The 16,427-nt window shown below is 43.9% G+C and overlaps 1 protein-coding gene across 2 annotated transcripts; it reads right to left on the bottom strand.

Moving 5' to 3' along the window:
• Nucleotides 1-32: 32 nt before the first annotated feature.
• Nucleotides 33-14,810, bottom strand: upSET. Of its 2 annotated transcripts, XM_067358066.1 has the most exons (13): nt 12,069-14,614; nt 11,829-11,913; nt 11,491-11,650; nt 10,990-11,134; nt 10,824-10,871; nt 9,933-10,617; nt 9,182-9,669; nt 7,507-9,100; nt 5,732-7,426; nt 5,288-5,534; nt 4,888-5,025; nt 4,247-4,698; nt 33-2,811 (listed from the first exon to the last, which is right to left on the bottom strand). In XM_067358066.1, exons 1-12 carry the CDS (start codon nt 14,480-14,482, stop codon nt 4,259-4,261), a joined length of 8,139 nt encoding a protein of 2,712 aa, XP_067214167.1. In that variant the 5' UTR covers nt 14,483-14,614; the 3' UTR covers nt 33-2,811; nt 4,247-4,258. The 2 variants fall into 2 exon arrangements, with proteins under 2 accessions (XP_067214167.1, XP_067214560.1); XM_067358459.1 differs by having other exon boundaries at nt 33-4,698; nt 12,069-14,810.
• Between the last annotated feature and the right edge of the window lie 1,617 nt (nt 14,811-16,427).

Below are 16,427 nucleotides of genomic sequence, written 5' to 3'. Positions count from 1 at the left end.
GAAGTGTAGCAAGGACATTAGCAACATGTTAATTCATAAAATGTATTCCGATTTATTAAATTTCATGTATGCCTAAATATGAGCTCTTTACACGTTACGCCATAATAATATATCGTGTAGAGTTTGATATCGAAGAACTTATTACACATTTATTATAATCGATAGTATTGGATTATAAATTATCATACAATGTAATAGGTAATAATATAACATGGCTATAGAACTAGGCACATATATATATGTAACAGTGAATCGCAAATAAAAAATTATGTGTATTCTCAGCCTATTATAAAGTTGAATATATATGTATATATGTGTATGTGTACCATAATACATATATGTGTATCTATATACACATGCACATATATATAATATTAATATATAATATTCATAACTGCTATGCTCTGTTTTTATTTACAACACTGAAACTATTACTCTAACGAATTGTTTCATACTTTAATAGATTACTTCAATAACAAAGTCGCATGTTGCTTCTGTTCATTATTAGAATGTCATTATACAGATATATGTATGTATATCAGATATATATGTATATATATATATATATATATATATATATATATATATATATATATATATATATCAAAGCTATATCAGAGATATATATATGTGATCTATCAGAGAGTTGTACAACGGACAATAAACAGTGGATTTAGCTGCAAAGTAATCCTGTCATAGCTTGCTTCTCAATAATTTGATAGTAGAGTTTGAAAGATAGAGAGATTGATATACATATATGTATGTATACACACATACAGATAAACATGTGTATATACATGCGTACACATGTACATATGTATATATACATGTTTAGATTTATGTTACAAAAATATTTACAGGTTTTTCATTGTGTACTTAGGTGACGAACACAAGCTGTACATTCCCTCTCTGCATATGATGTTGCACCATCCGCGACAATTTGTAACTTACACTAGTATACACGTTTCTTTTTTTTATTACAAAATATATATATCGGCTAAAGTACAAAGTAAATACCAAATGCCAAAAATATGTCTGTTTCCACTTTGAAATTGCAACCGAACGCAATGTAAAACACTCCCCCCCCCTCCCTTTCTTTCATTTCTTTTTTTGACGGGAGATCCATACGCATATATATATATATATGCTAAGAATTTTCCTTTAAAATACTTTCGCGTAGAGAATACATAAATATTACAACTCAAATTTTTGCGCCTTATTTCCTAATCACAGATCTCTGAACTTTGATATTCGCTTGAGAATCGATGATACAAGATTAAAATGTTCTATGTACGTTAGAAACTTCGCGTTGCATATTTTGTATCTTCGTTCAGGTATAATCTTAATCGGATTAGATACACGGGAATGCGATCCACTTGACACTTCTAAATGCTCCAGATGTTTTCGCTGTCTTATTCTTTGTTACACGAGTCTCGGTTACGCAATGGAATATCACTATAACACCCTTTATATCTCTCTCAGTTTCTACAAAAACTCATAAAAGTCAATTTGAATCATCAAGATTATTATCGATCATTGAGAATTTCTTTCACTCTCTACACAATTGCGATAAAGCGACAATCTGTAATTAACTTTTAGAAACTATGTAGCTATTTTGATTTTTTTTTTTTCAATTTCCGGATTAGAATTTTTATATATAAAATGTTAAAATGACATTTGAAAAAAAGTTCTGCTCAGAGAAAAATTAGTTTTCCGGTTTCCAAAACGGGATTACATCAGATAAGAGCAAGACTGCGATTTGAACGTACTACAGCATTTACAGTGACATTTGCAGTGGATCGCATTCATAATTGCAATTAAAAAAAAACTACAAGTAAAAGCTATGAACGCTTCAACCCATTACGAAAGAATTACGCTTTTCTCTTGCATGTAATAAATTAACATATCTATTTGCTTTTCCGCCAATATCTCAATAAATAAATTTGTGACATGTGCTTTCTCGTGGTTTTTTTTTCCTTTTTCTTTTACTATGCGGATCTAATTGCCGCAAGGTACCTTCGGCGTTATAAATTTTTACGAGTCTAATAAACGTTACCACCTAATTGTACTATAATTAGTTCGAGCGACGTGTCCAGATAATTCTAGTTACTGCAAAAAGTGAACAATTAATAATCCTTAGTGCTGTGAAATCTTAAATGTACAGCGTTAACGAAGTAGCTAAAGTAGCTTCGTTGCACTTCTTAATATTCACCATCGCTCGTTACGTCGGATTCTATAAATCTGTATCCGATAATACACAAACGATTCGTTATATTACAGACAAAAGAAAATTGATTTATAATGAAATTCGAGCTGCACTTTACGCATTGTAACAAGAAACATATGTACATTTATTTAATGATCGCATTGTCAAACTTATCTCAAACGTTTTTATATGCTTTATATATTATAATTTCAACTACATATAAAATGCAATATACATAATTTCAATTACATGTGTACACTGGGTTGACGTTCGACTTAGAGTACTCGTCATGATTGAATCATGAAATTATATCATATAACAAGTTGTGGCATAAGCAAACAATGTCGCAACGCGTAGTCAGCAGTTTTTAACGTAACGTCCATTCGTCGAAGCAAGAAAGTGGAGAAACAGGGCTAACAATCGGTGCTCCGCAGACTGAATGAAAAGATTTAAGCAATCCTCCTTACAAAATAGTCTACAATTCTCTCGCTGTATTAATTTATTATAATTTACTTCTATACGCCTTAATACGTTTCATATACCGCTCAGTTTTGTACTTGAATGAATGTTATGAACGAATCGAGTTTTGTCTAGTGGAGATTGATCTAAAAAAAATAAAAATATAAATAAAACATATTCTCTCGCTTTTTAACTAAAAATATATATTCCATTTACTCTTCGCGTCTAAAGTATCGAATAAAATGTACAATTACATCGTACAGTTTATCGGAATAGATTTTGTGCCCTGCCCTCTCTCACCGCATCGCGACATTAATATCGCCTCTGAGATAAACTCAAGGATAAATAACGTTTTTTTTTTTTTTTTTAAATAAAATTGCAGTTAAAAAAAATAAGGAAAACCATTTACTGTATGTATCGATAACACGTACAAAATCTATTAAATGTAATAATATATATTACTTATAAACTTTCGAAATAAAACTCAAGTATTTAAATTTCAACATTTCCCCTTTATTATAAATAATCTGTTCATTTTACAATGAAATATAAAATATAGAGAATTCTAGGCTCACTCTTGCCCTTTTATGCGTCAGAAAACAGCACAACACAGTACTATTTCACTTATCTACGTATCATATTAGATTTGTTATGATTGTTGGACCTACAAGCTAAGACTAAATATTATAGCTTCATTAAATATAGCTTTTATATTGTTAATATTATGCGTATTTTATGGAAATAATATATATGTACAGACACAGGATAAACGATGCTTAGGTGCACAATTGTATATAATGATAACTGTTTGCGAGAGGGATATCGCGAACCGAAATCGGCTGATTCGATTATCAGCCTCAATCGAGCGCGCCTCCAACTTTGTCAACCTTATCAAAATTGGATTAGTGTCATACATAAACATTTTAGGGCACCATTTCACCGGTATAAAAAGTGTACGCCGTTCGAAATACACTTTTGGCCGTTTTTCACGCGAAAGAGTACCGCAATGGAGCTCTCTTTCTCTTTTTTCTTTCTCTCTCTCTCACTCCCCCCCCCCTCTCTCTCTCTCTCAATATACCCTATCTAAAAATGCGCGTCGCTATATCCTCAAAATACTCAGCTATCATCTTAGGCCACATGAATTCCATCGATTATGTGGAGAGAAAAGTCACGAAACCAATATATACTATCTCTAAATTTTAAATACATGCGTGACAATTTTCTACAAGCGATCGATAGCGAACGCAGCACGGTTCTCTTTTCGCTTGCTTAAGAAACTGCTGGAATTCTGTATGCGGCTCTTCTCGTTTGCCTTCTCATCTCGCGCCGACTGTTACGCGCGAGACGATGCACTTGCTTTTCTTACAATAAGAAAATGTACAAACTTCCATTAAGAATATTTAGCTCGAGTTCTGATTTCTTTTTTTTTTTTCTTTGCTGTTTTGTTTTGATAGAATAGTCGAAAGTATCGTCTTGTACGACAAGGAGAAAAGGGCAAGATAACGGTCCGACAGCCCGCGCGGGATCGAAACAATGTGAAACGACATGAATTTAGAACTAAAGAACTTTGAACAATCCTACCCTTTATGCCGGTTACGACCTCGACGCTGGATTATTGAGAAACGGCTTCTGCGGTTGCCCCGACGTTGCAGGCGGATACGCCTGGTTGCCCGACGGCGGCGGATACGGATTGGCACCCGGTGGCGCTTGGGACGCCTGAGGCACCAAGAACTGCTGCTGTTGCGTCGGCTTGGTGACCGCGGCCGCTTGCGGCGGCGCGGTCGCCGGCGCGCTGCTGTACATCGGCTGCTGCGCCGCGGCGGTGGTCTGCGGCGGCGGTATCGCGAAGTTCGGATACTGCACCGTGCTGGGCTTGCTCTGGAACTGAGGATAGTGAATGGATGCGGAGCCCGGTGGCGGTATGTACGGCTGAGGGGGTAGTTGCGGTAACCCGGGATAACCCGGCGGGGTGCTGGCGACCAGGTTGTGGGGCGGAGATTTGTGCGCCTTCAGTATCGCTTCGGCTGTCAGACCTGTAATCGAAAAAAATACCAACATGCAGAAGAGCTGACTTCGTTTTAGCTGACTGTTAGTGCAAATGTCTTTGTCTTTAGTGAAGCTAGTTTTCGCTCCACGCTTATTCTCTTGCGCTTGCAAATGCTGATTTTTTTTTCAATATGTTAAGAATAACAAGTTTCGATTCGTACACAAGCACAACGTACCATGCTTACGAGCTCGTTCCTCTTCGTCATCACTCAGCAGCAGTCCAAATTCGCGCTTTAATCGCTCGGTGAGATTCTCTCGCTGACGCTCTACCAATGTTGGCGCCGCAGACCAACCGATTGCGCCTTCTTCTCCGCCTAAAAGTCATCACTTGTGTTATTTTCCTTCCCAATACAACGCGTATCAATTAAATTCTCAAGACTTGAATAATGGTGAAAGATTATTGCAAAATGTCATGTGTGATTTTATATTGCAGATCTATTTGAGAGGAATTTGAGCGAAATATATAATTAATTTAATTTATAATCAATTCGCAACAGAAAAAGTATTGTACATATTTTGAAGTTACTATTGATTGATGGAGTTTACGATGAGTATTTAAGTGGCGATATTCATTACCTTTTTTTTCATCGTTGTCGGTGGAAGCGTTAGCAAAAGCAAGCGTGAGGCTTGGTAAATCGAGAGAAAGCGCCGTTTTTGAACCTTCTTCGTCAGAGCTGAGCGAAGAAGTGCCGCTGCTGGCGCTGTCCGATCTACCACGCGCTCCGCTTTTATCCGGCGTGGAGGAGTCGTTCGGCGATTCCGGCTCGGTTCCCGTCCCTCCAGACGATTGCTGCTTGCGCTTACGATACTCCGATATGGACAACTAGAATAACATTTTTATAAAACAGTTATATTGAGTTTAGCGTAACGGCTATTTTACAAAAATATACGAAAGCGCGATAAAACGAAAGAATTAATTTTACATTATGATGCAGATGCGACGCGACGACAATAATATAATAATAAAAAGATAGATGGGGCACGTCCTAAGAAAACCGACACGATTCTAATCTTGTTTACCTTGCGTTTAACGGGAGCAGCGGCGTCCGCTTTAAAAGCCGACGGTGCCGGCATGCTGTTCGGTACGACGGTCCGTGGATCTTTCAACCGTTTTATCTCCTTGGGTTTGTCTTCCTCCTTGACGGGCGACGTCTCCTCCGACTTTGGAGCTTCCTGAATCGGAGCCGGTTCTTCTGCTGCGTCCGAACTGGGTTCGGAGGACTCTTTTGCCTGAGCAACTTGCGATGGTGCATCAACTTCGTTATCGATGTTATTTTTCGTCACTTCCGCCGCCGCCGCCGCCGGCACATCGTCCAATTTTGCTTCCAGAAGCTCGCGCAACGCTGTCGACAACATCGACTTCTCCTCGCCGTTCTTGGAATCATCCACGGTGTCCATGCTTATTGCGGATTCTATGATGGCTACCTCGAAGTCCATCTTAGGCGCTTTCGACGTGACCGCCGGATCCGTTTTCTTGCGAATCCGCTCGCTCAACGGCGGAATGGAGTGAAAAATTTTGGGAAGGTTTGCGACGGATTTTGTGTCTGCGTTGCAGGAAGCCGATTCGAAAATGACTTCCTCCGTCGACGCGGTGAAAGCTGACGACTGTTCTTCCTTGGAAACCTCCTTCGGAACCTCCTCCTCACTCGTGTCTTTATCCATTTCCTTCGCGTCGTCTTGCGTAACAGCGATCGGTTCCGATTTAGTCTCAGATTTGCTATCTAATTCTTGAAAAGACGTTTCTTCATGGTCGAGCAACTTGAAGGAAAATTCGCAGTACTTGTCATCGTCCATATCTTTGTCCTCGGAATCCGAATCCTCCTTCGAACTCTCCATCAGTCCTTCTATTCCGTCAATACTTTTGTCCTTCTCCGAACTCACATCGATCTTTTCCTGATAGTCGTTGCCGTCGTCGCCCGTGATCTTCTTCATCTGCGCCTCGACGTCGAACTCATCGATCGACGTGTTGTCATCCAATCTTTCAACGATCTCTTGACACTTGTCAACGATTTCTTCTGCTTTCTTCTCATCGTCAGATTTCTCGTTATCGTTACTAACGATATTCACGATCTCAGCGACGCCGCCACTGAATTCCAGCTGCATCTCGGCCACTCGTTGCTTCAGAATTGCGTCCGATTCCATGACGGCGATGGGAGAACTGAATCCCTCCATTTCAGTGTCGGGTTCGTTTTGATCGACAATCTCGACTGTGCCTCTAGTGAAAACTTGCGCCTCCTTCAGCGGAAAAGGCTCCATTTTTCCCCGCAAATCGTCTAGTTTGATTCCGCTTTCAACGACTTTTCTGATTTTCGCGAATATTTTTGGATCCAACGAGCCGTAATCACATTTAGATTCTATATCATTTTTCTCCCATTTCGGAGAGACTTTTTCTTCCTTCATCAAAACATTTTCCATTTCCGTTACAGGAGACAACTCTTTTTTAACAATATCCGATATATATTTCAACGAGCATTCCGGTTTTATAGGACATATCTCCTTCTTAACGATATCCGATATATATTTTAACGAGCATTCAGGTTTTTCTTCGCTCTTTACGTAAAAGTCCGCCTGGGGAAAGATATCATTGAGTTTCCCTCGAACTGGCTCGCTGGAATCCATAGGCCTATCATCCACGTTGACTTCTTTCTTCACGGACTCCGACTTCTCGTCATTCCGTTCTACGATAGGTGAGTGCGCGTGTTCCGTACAATCATCCTGGAAAAGAAAGTATTCAAATTACGAACATATTCATAGGAAAATATTAACAAGAAGCCAAAAAAAAGCGCAAAACTTACTTCAGTAGGACATAGCGATCTGCTATTAGGCGTTGTCTCGGTCGGAAGCATCATGGTTGGTGTCGTCGGCGGTGTGTAATTGTCCGACGACAGGCTCTCTCGAGCTATTCTCCGCTTCTTGGGTGGAGCTACCGTTTCACAGAGAGAAGGCGGACTCTCGGGTCGACTGTTAGGCGAGTCGCATTCCTCAGAAATTGCCTGGCGCAGCCATCGCTTTTTCGCCGAACCTGTGGACGCAGCGACGGGGCCGCCGCCACCGTTGTTGTTGTTGTTGTTGTTGTTATTGTTGCTAGAAATCACAGTAGCCTGTTGCTGTTTACGTTGCAACGGTGAATCGCATATGCCGCTAACCGAATTGGCGGCTTGCACGAGGGTGGCTAAGCTCTTAGCCGCGTAGCTCTGCGACAGAAATTCCGCGGACGGATCCGTCGACTGCAGCGGCGGAAACTCCGATGGTCTGGCGCAAAGCGTGTTCATGGAATTGTGCAAGGTCGGCGCTGACGGTAAGGCCGGCAGTGGCGAGACCTGGGGTATGTTAGCCTGCGGCGGATCAGGCGATTCCTTCAGCCACTCGTTCATCAGCACCTTCTTCGTCTTCGGAAATTTGAAACCCGGCGCCAACGGACCGACAGCGGCAGCCACCAGAAGACAGGCCGACGACAGTGGCGTGGATGGCGTGGAACTCTGCGAGCTACTGCTGGCACCGCTGTCGCACGTGGGACTCTTGACGGGGGTGGGCTGCTGTAGCGGTGGCGAGCTCGGAGGACCAGGGGCATTCGAGTTCGCCAAGGCTAAGAGCAAGCCGGCCGCCGTAGGAATTCCTTGAGTGGATGACGATCCAGTGTTACTCGCGCCGTCCATCATCGCGTTCTTCCCCGGCGTGTGCAAGTGCGACGAATAGGGAATGTCGCGATTCGGGGTGCGATTCTGACCGAGCAACGGCGGCGATTGCACGGAGTTGCTCTCGTCTCCAGAAGACACGTCGGATTCGGCCGAATTCATTCTCGTCCGTCGAGTGGTCTGCTGCGACTGAGACGTACTCGTCGTCCTCGCTCGACCTTTCCTTCTCTTCCGCCGTAGCGGCCTCTCGGAGTGATGCTTACTGTTCTTCGACTGTCCTGTCGTCGAGTGGCTGTCCTCGTTGTCGCTGTGAGTGCCGCTCGACTCCTTCCGCTGCGCGTTTCTCGCCTGCACCTCCTGCTTCCTCTGCTCCGCCTTCTCCATCCTCTCGAACGCCTTCATGATCGCCTCCATCTTCCTCTCCTCTCGCGTCATTTTCTTCTTGTCCTTCTTCGTTTCCGGCGCCGTCGCCGAATGGCTCAGACTGGGTGACGTTTGCGGCGGCGCGCTCGTTACCGTCGCCGCGACGGGTTCCTCCTTGGAAACTTGACGGGTCGTTGTAGTGGTCACCGCGGTCGTGACAGCTCTTCTCGGCGTCGCGACAGTCACCGTCGATGACGACGACGACGACGACGACGTGGTCGACGTCGAGACCGTGGTGACTTGCGCCACGCTCGTGGAGACCACCGGCGGCGCGGGATCAGTTTCCTCACAGATGGTATTCCTTCTGCCTCGTCGTCTTCGTTCTCTGCCACTGCGCAAGCGACAAAAACGTATAGAATTACGCATATCACATGTTTTATATAATTTATTTGGATCACTATGTTAAACTTACTCGGCATTTTCAGCGAGGGCGCCGTTGCTTCCTCTCCTGTTCAGTTGATTCGCCGCCGCATTGGCGATCTGACACTCCCGCGGATTGTTGCACGCGCACACAACGGGCAGCGCGGGGGAATTGGGATTGGGCGACAGCAGCAAGTCGTGCTGCTCGTGCTTGATCGTGATCTCGGCGTTTTTCTCGATCGCGCTCGTCGTCACGATGTAGAGGTGCAGCGTGCCCTTCTCGATGCAGTGCTTCACTTCGGCATTCGGTTTGCAGCTGCGCCGGACGAACCTCGCGTCGTTGCCGTACGTCCGCGTGTCCACGCACACCTCGGTGCCGTCGCGCGGCAAACGATAGAAGAATACAAACGGCCCCGGCCGTTGAGCGTGCTGCCTGCCGCCTTGCGGATGCTGCGGTCGATGCTGCGTACTCAACATGTATTTACCGCGTAGTTCCACGACCGGAGTATTTGGTGGCAGATACATCGTGGCCACTAGAAACTGTAGCAGAAACACCAATATACGTGTATCTTAATATACGTATTTTTGCAGAAAAAGCAATTTAGCGAATAAGTTACACTACGTTTACATTTCAGATATTTTACTTTAACGGCTAACAGATAATCGCGAAAATGATGAATAATACTGAAAGTAGTGGAAGATATTTGTATACAAGTAAGATAATGATGTAAAAGAATCCCTCGCAACTTTCGCAATAACAATTTTTCTTCGTTTACTTTCAAGTCCAAGATAACGTTACTTACTCTGAGATTATTACTGTGCACGTTGAGTCTGCATTTGCCGGTGGCGATGACATTCATGTTACACTGTCTGAGATCGCTGTGCGTGCCGTTGACTTTGATGCTCGATATCCTTGCTCGCAGTTCCGGGCTGTAGTGATTCGTTACGGCCTCCTCGTATCTCTCGATCCACTGTCTTAGAGGCGCCATGTTGGTGCCCCACGCGTCCTGAGTGTCCTCCTCCTTGTCCTCGAGACTCATTCTCCTCTTGGCTTTGCGTTTTCCAGGTCCCCGCTTCGGCGTGGTGTTCTCTTTTTTACGCACGGCGCTCGACTGCCGTGCGTGCGAATCTCTCCTCTGTCGTTTCGCCACGTTGTTGTTGTTGTTATTGTTGTTATTCAGTCGTCGCACTTGCGCAGGTTGAGCAGACGCATCGGACTTGCTGCGTCTTGGCACCTGCGACTGCTGCTGCGGGAGCGAGCGTTTCTTCTGAACTGTGGTATTGTTCACCGAGCCGACATCCGTGTCGACCGAACTAGTGGACGACGTGTCGGACGAGGTGTCCGAGTTTAGCAGCTCCTCACGTTTGCGCATCTGCAATGCTCGAGCTCGCTGTCTATCTACACGTCGCGGCCGACACCTCTCGCAGAGATACTCGTCAGGAATGTTTGAGCGGTCTATGCCCATACAATCAACGTGTTGCCATACTCTGTAACGGAATCATATAATTATTGCAATGTTCTCAAATGATTATCTAGATATTTATAAAATATGTATAATATACAAAAAATATAAAAAGTTCCTTAAGTAGAATATTTTGTAGAGTTATATCTACTTAATTGTATTTCTATCATACTTTCTCCCTCGATTTCTTAAATATTTTACAGTAATATTAAAAATATTAGTGACACTTACAAACATCGGTCACAACAAATCATGTAGCCATCGTCATGCTCGAAGTCACTAGAATAATATTTAATAATATTATTATTCAATTATATGATTATTTATTTATGTATAACAGAGCAAAGACAAAAAATATCGTATTATATTTTATCGTTAAGAACGGTTGCTTGCTTACCAAATGCATCTAGTAACACTATCTTCGTCGTCGCCTTCGCCTTCAGGCGCTGTTTCGGTTTCTTCGCCTTCCGGTTCTGCTTCCCGTCCTGCTTCGCTACTTATCACGCTAGCGGCGTCATCTTCCGCATTAGTATTGCTCATAACTATAATTACGCAACAATATCCATTATCAGCGACGTTGCTATATTAATATATAAGATAATAAAAGATTCCAACACTTATCATATCTATGAATTATATAAGAATTGCGTGTTTCCCAATAAATGCGTTAAGCAACACGTTTCTACGTGAAAAAATCGTGATACAGACGGAACTTGATTACAGCTTCGACAAACAAATATATAATTTCTCAATTAAACTGCGCTTTGCCCAAATAGAAACAAAGATAGATTTATTTAAAAAATCCGAAATCACTTATTACGCAACTCAATAAGATATAAATTTTTGACAGAAAAAAAAAAAGATAAGACTTGACTTGTGTAACATAAAAGCGTATTACCTGGTCCGAAAATATAAGAATGTTGTGAAGTGGCCGTGGAGCTGCCGGCTCCATTGATGGGCTGTTGTTTCGGATGGGGTGGTGGCGACGGAGGCGGCGGCGGCGGTGTTCGCGGTGGTGGCGCTCCGTAATTGTGGTCTTGAAGAACAAACTGCAGACACTTGAACAAAGCAAAGACAATTGAACAAGGATTCTTTCTCAAACAATGCAATATTAAATATTGATTACAATGTCAAATAAAAAAAAAAAAAGAGACAATTTGTATATATAAAGATGCATACAATTCAAAAAACATTTTAGACTAAACGCTAAATATAGTTCAGCATGTAAATTTGTACCTCATAAGGAAGCGGCATTCTCCTCACTGGTGATTTGGGCGCGCTGTGCTCCTCTTCTTTGGACATTCGGAACTCAATATCATTTCTAGAAAGCAATATTTTTTTATTAGTATTTTAATAATAGATGAGAGAGAACAAAATTCAGATTGCCATTATTTAATTCTACAAAAAAAAAACTAATAAAAACAGGAATTAATTAAATAAATTCGTCATAGAATTCATTCTTAAAGTTAAATTTACTTGTTCTCAGCGATGTCTTTGCGGGATTCGCTCGTGGTTGACGTCACCGGTAGCAGAGTCTTTATCTGTCCGACATGCTGTCTCATCTGCTGAGAGTACTGCGGCGCCATAATGAGTTGCTTCTGTTGTATTGCTTGCTGCTGGATTTTAATCGGTGAGTTTTTGTGCGCAGCCATCACGTTGGACGACGCGACGGTCATCTGCTGCGGCAGCAGCGTCTTGATGCTCGTCGTCTTCTGCATGACCGGCGTAGCGGCCGGGCCCTGCACTTTCGTCAGTGTCGTCACATTCGTGTTCAACGAAGTCTTAATGCCACCGCCGAGCTTCTGCGCGTGATTCCTCTGCACGGGTTTCTGCGGCGGAATAGTTTTGATGCATCCAGGTTGCTTTTGCGGTGCATTCTGCGGACCAATCACATTCTGTTGCTGTTGCTGCTGTTGTACGATCTTCACCGGTTGGACAGAAGTGCTGTTTCGCTGTACTACCGGTTGCTGAACGGCGTTATTTTGAGAATTCGCCATGTTCTTGACAGAGTTCACCAATTTCTGCGAGACGCCCTTCAGACCTGCCCCGGATTGCGATGCTTGCGCCTGGCCCTTCGGCATGCCTACCCTCATCACCAGCTGTTGCTGCTGCTGCTGCTGCTGAGCCTTCGAATTCATCATGTCTTGAGTCCTCTGATTGTTCGGTATGGTTGTGATCACCTTTTGATGCACGCTAGTAATACTGTGACTTCTTTGAGACTGTAGATTATTCGCGCTCGCCGATTGCTGCTGTTGCGACTTCTGCATTACAGGTTGTTGCTGCTGCGGCTGCGAGATTTGCTGTTGCTGCTTGCTGACTGTAAGTGTGCTCGAATTGTGCTGCGGTATCTTGGAGATATTCGGTACGCTATTGCTCTTGCACACATTGCTCGTCGCGATTTGCGTCCGACTGGCAGCGGCTTGCACCGTCGCCAACGTTTGCGACTTTTGTAGCCCCGTCGCCGCCGACTGAGATCGCTGTGCTAGCTTCTGACTCGTCGCTAGATGCTGCCCGAGTGTTTGAGATTTCTGCGTGCCGGTTACGGGACCGCTGCATTTCGAGACGTTGTTTACCTGTTGCGGTGTCGACTGCTGCTGCTGCTGCTGTTTGGCCGCCGCTAGACTCTTTTGAGATCCCTGCACTTTCTGCAAACCGAGAGGCTGCTGCGTTTGCTGATTGCCGGCCGCGTATTGCTGCGTCTTATGATTCGCATAATAGCCGCCGCTCGACAGCTGCGATGAAATCTTCTGGTTGTTGCAGACAACCGACTGGTATCCTGCTTTCTGCGTATTAGCCGCATTGGCGGGCTGCGTCGTTGTCGTCTTCTGCAGCATCGCTGTACTGCCTTGCTGGACCTTCTGCGAGTTCGCGCTAGACGCAGCCGCCTGATTGTTGGCCGCCAATTGACCGATCTGACTGGTTAACATTTGTGATTTTGGCACGCCCTGTATTCTGGATAAAGAATTGTTGCGTTGCACAACCCCGGCAACAGGCTGATTGGTGTTGACGCTCGTCACAGTCTTTACCTTCTGCAGATTCATGGTCTGCGCAGTCGATTGGCCGGTCGCCGCAACGACGCTCGGCGACGCCGTCTTCACGTGAATTCGCTGGATATTCGATGCCGCCGCCGCCACTGTGTTAATAGTCTTCACCGCCGCGTTCACAATGTGTTGTTGAAGAGAGACCGGCTGGTACTTGTGATGTAACGTGGCCTGCACATTGCTGGTCGCCGATAGTTGTTGCTGTTGCTGTTGCTTACCTTGGTGCTCGCCGATCGCAGTCTGATTCTTGACGGGTTGACTGCTCTGTACCGTGCTCGTGGCAGTCTGCAAAGGATAGAAAACGCTACCGCCGCCAGAAGACGTCGGCAAGGACGTTGAATTGGCCGACACGTTGGTGATGTTAAAGGCGGACACCGGAAGAGGCTGAGTCTGACCGGTGGACGACGATGACGACGGTGCCTTCTGCGAAATGACGCGTGTCGTTAGCACCTGCGTGGTGTTGGTCTGCGAGCCGGCGATCATCCTCTGCTGCTCCCTGACGCCTTTAGCAACCGGATACGTCACCACGGATTTGACCGTCGAGAAAGCAGATGTGGTCGTTTGCTGCTGATTGTTCATCGCCTCCAGACACTGCGCCAGCTGCGACTTGCCGCTGTTACGAGCTACGGTGGCGTCGTCATTGCTCGCGATCACCACGGTGTTTCCCGCTGTGGTGTTGCCAGCGCCGGTAACGACTGTCACAGGCTCCTGGGACCGCCATATTTCTCGAGCAAACAACAACGTCGGCGGCGGCGGCGGCGGCGGTTGTTCTTCGCCTTCGACATCCTTCGCGTTCTCCACTGCCGGCGCAGACGCCGGTTCTACGCCCAACTGCAGCACAAAGCTCATGGTGGTCTCGGCAACCTTGCTGTAGCCCTCTTCCACTTCCGCAGACACGGACTTTGTCGGTCCGATTGCCGCTGGGACGGCAGCTTGCACTTGGTCATCTTTACTCGCTGCAGACGCGGTCGCCGCGCTCTCGTCGCTGCCGCGACCGTCACCGGCGGCCAACGGGGACACCGGGGGAGGTGGGCCAGGCCCTGGGGACAATTGCTCCCCACCGCCACCTGTTCCACCCCCCGATAACTTGATTACCGATGGGGTCGACGTTTTGGTGGCCTTGCAAGACGCCACGTGGAAACTCGCGAGCGAGTGTTGCGCGACCAGGGAGGACAGTTGTTATCGGCTATCCCCCTCGCCCGGCCTCGGCCTCACCAAGTCTAGTCCTCGATTCGGCTATTTGAGGACCGTGGACCATAGGCTGTAACAGAAAAATAAAAACCGTGTCAATGATGATCGAGTTTTGCGACGAAACTATACTTCAAAATTTTTCTTAATCGTTGTCTATTAATTCTGCAATTATTTTGTGTATCTTGCTTGTATTACTTTTGGATTAAAATTGAAAGCATTGAAAGATTTTATATATTCTTGATAGGAATAGAAGATATTTCAAATAATTTAGATACGTGAAATATCCTGAATTTTTGTCGGATATATTTTTCGATTTCTTCACAATCTAAGTAAACACATTAAGAAGTATTTTTCTTGTAATTATAAATGAGTATTTTTTTAATGGTTAAATAATTCAGTAAGAAAGTATGCGTAGAGTTGATAACATCGTTGAGAATCTTCAGTTGAATCAAGAAAAACAAGAAAACAAAGATCACGGTAATCGGGTCGCGAAATTGTCTTGAAAATTTTCCAGCTGGAAAACCGGCTGCAGGATTTAACGATAGGTTTGCCTTCGAGATTACTCGATAATGTGAGATCTTTGTTGAAGAATTTACATGTTGCGTATCGCTGTTCTTGCAGTCAATGCGTAATTCAAGCAAGACGGAAGTGCTCTCGCGAGAGATCTCTGTAGATACCAAACAGCTTTCTCGACAAATACGCTGCGCGAGTTGTTGATCGGTCATTGATCACTGTTGCGCCGCGCCTATGCCTTGCATGCGTCGATTTGTTTCATTACACTACACACGCCTAAAAAAGGCATAAAAATTGCAAAGACATCGAAGTAGCATGATAAAAAAATTCCAACAATTCTTTTTCAAGTTTAATCGTTTCATTTATAAATCGCGATAAGTAATTAATTTTACGTGTCCATTTTAATCGTGATGATAGAATCGCTTATTACTCCGTCGAAAATATATTTTACAAAATCATTGCACGTTTATCGAACTTCTTGTTAAACTGTATTATCTAACATTATCACAAAGGCAAATCGTTGTTATTTTTGCAGCCTTGTGCGAAGGAAGAAAGATGAATGGCATACGCTATCGTCAAAAATAAATCGCATTGCAATGGATTCACTGAAGTGTGCTGTTTAGTCAACTAATTATCATACGTATTCACTTGGTGTTTAGCACCATTCACAACAAACGCGTGTACATTTGCAAACAATTGTCAGTTCCACACAACGATCTTTTCTCAATTAATACGGCATTAAACAGACATAGTCGCTAATATTGAACTTAACAAATCACGAGTTAAACAATGATTGTACGATGCTTATCGCATCCCGAATTAAATCAAGGAAAAAGTCATTTACGAAAAACAGATCACAAATTAGCAATGTTCGCATATTGTTATTTATATTTAACATTGTGAGTTTATTTAATAAAGAAAATCAGAATAAAGATATAAATGCTTTCCTGCATGTAATTTATACGCAAGTACTTACTTTAGAGCATAAAATTTCTTAGAAAGTCGAACGCGACGTTCTTTCGGCAATGATTTCGCCACTTTCATCAGTACGATTGAGCAAGCGTCAATTAGCCGAGATTATCACGTGCAC

Source organism: Linepithema humile, chromosome 1 (genome assembly GCF_040581485.1).
Source record: "Linepithema humile isolate Giens D197 chromosome 1, Lhum_UNIL_v1.0, whole genome shotgun sequence".
Classification (NCBI taxonomy): domain Eukaryota; kingdom Metazoa; phylum Arthropoda; class Insecta; order Hymenoptera; family Formicidae; genus Linepithema; species Linepithema humile.
The sequence above is the reverse complement of the archived record's forward strand: the minus strand, read 5'-3'. Positions and strand labels throughout refer to the sequence as shown.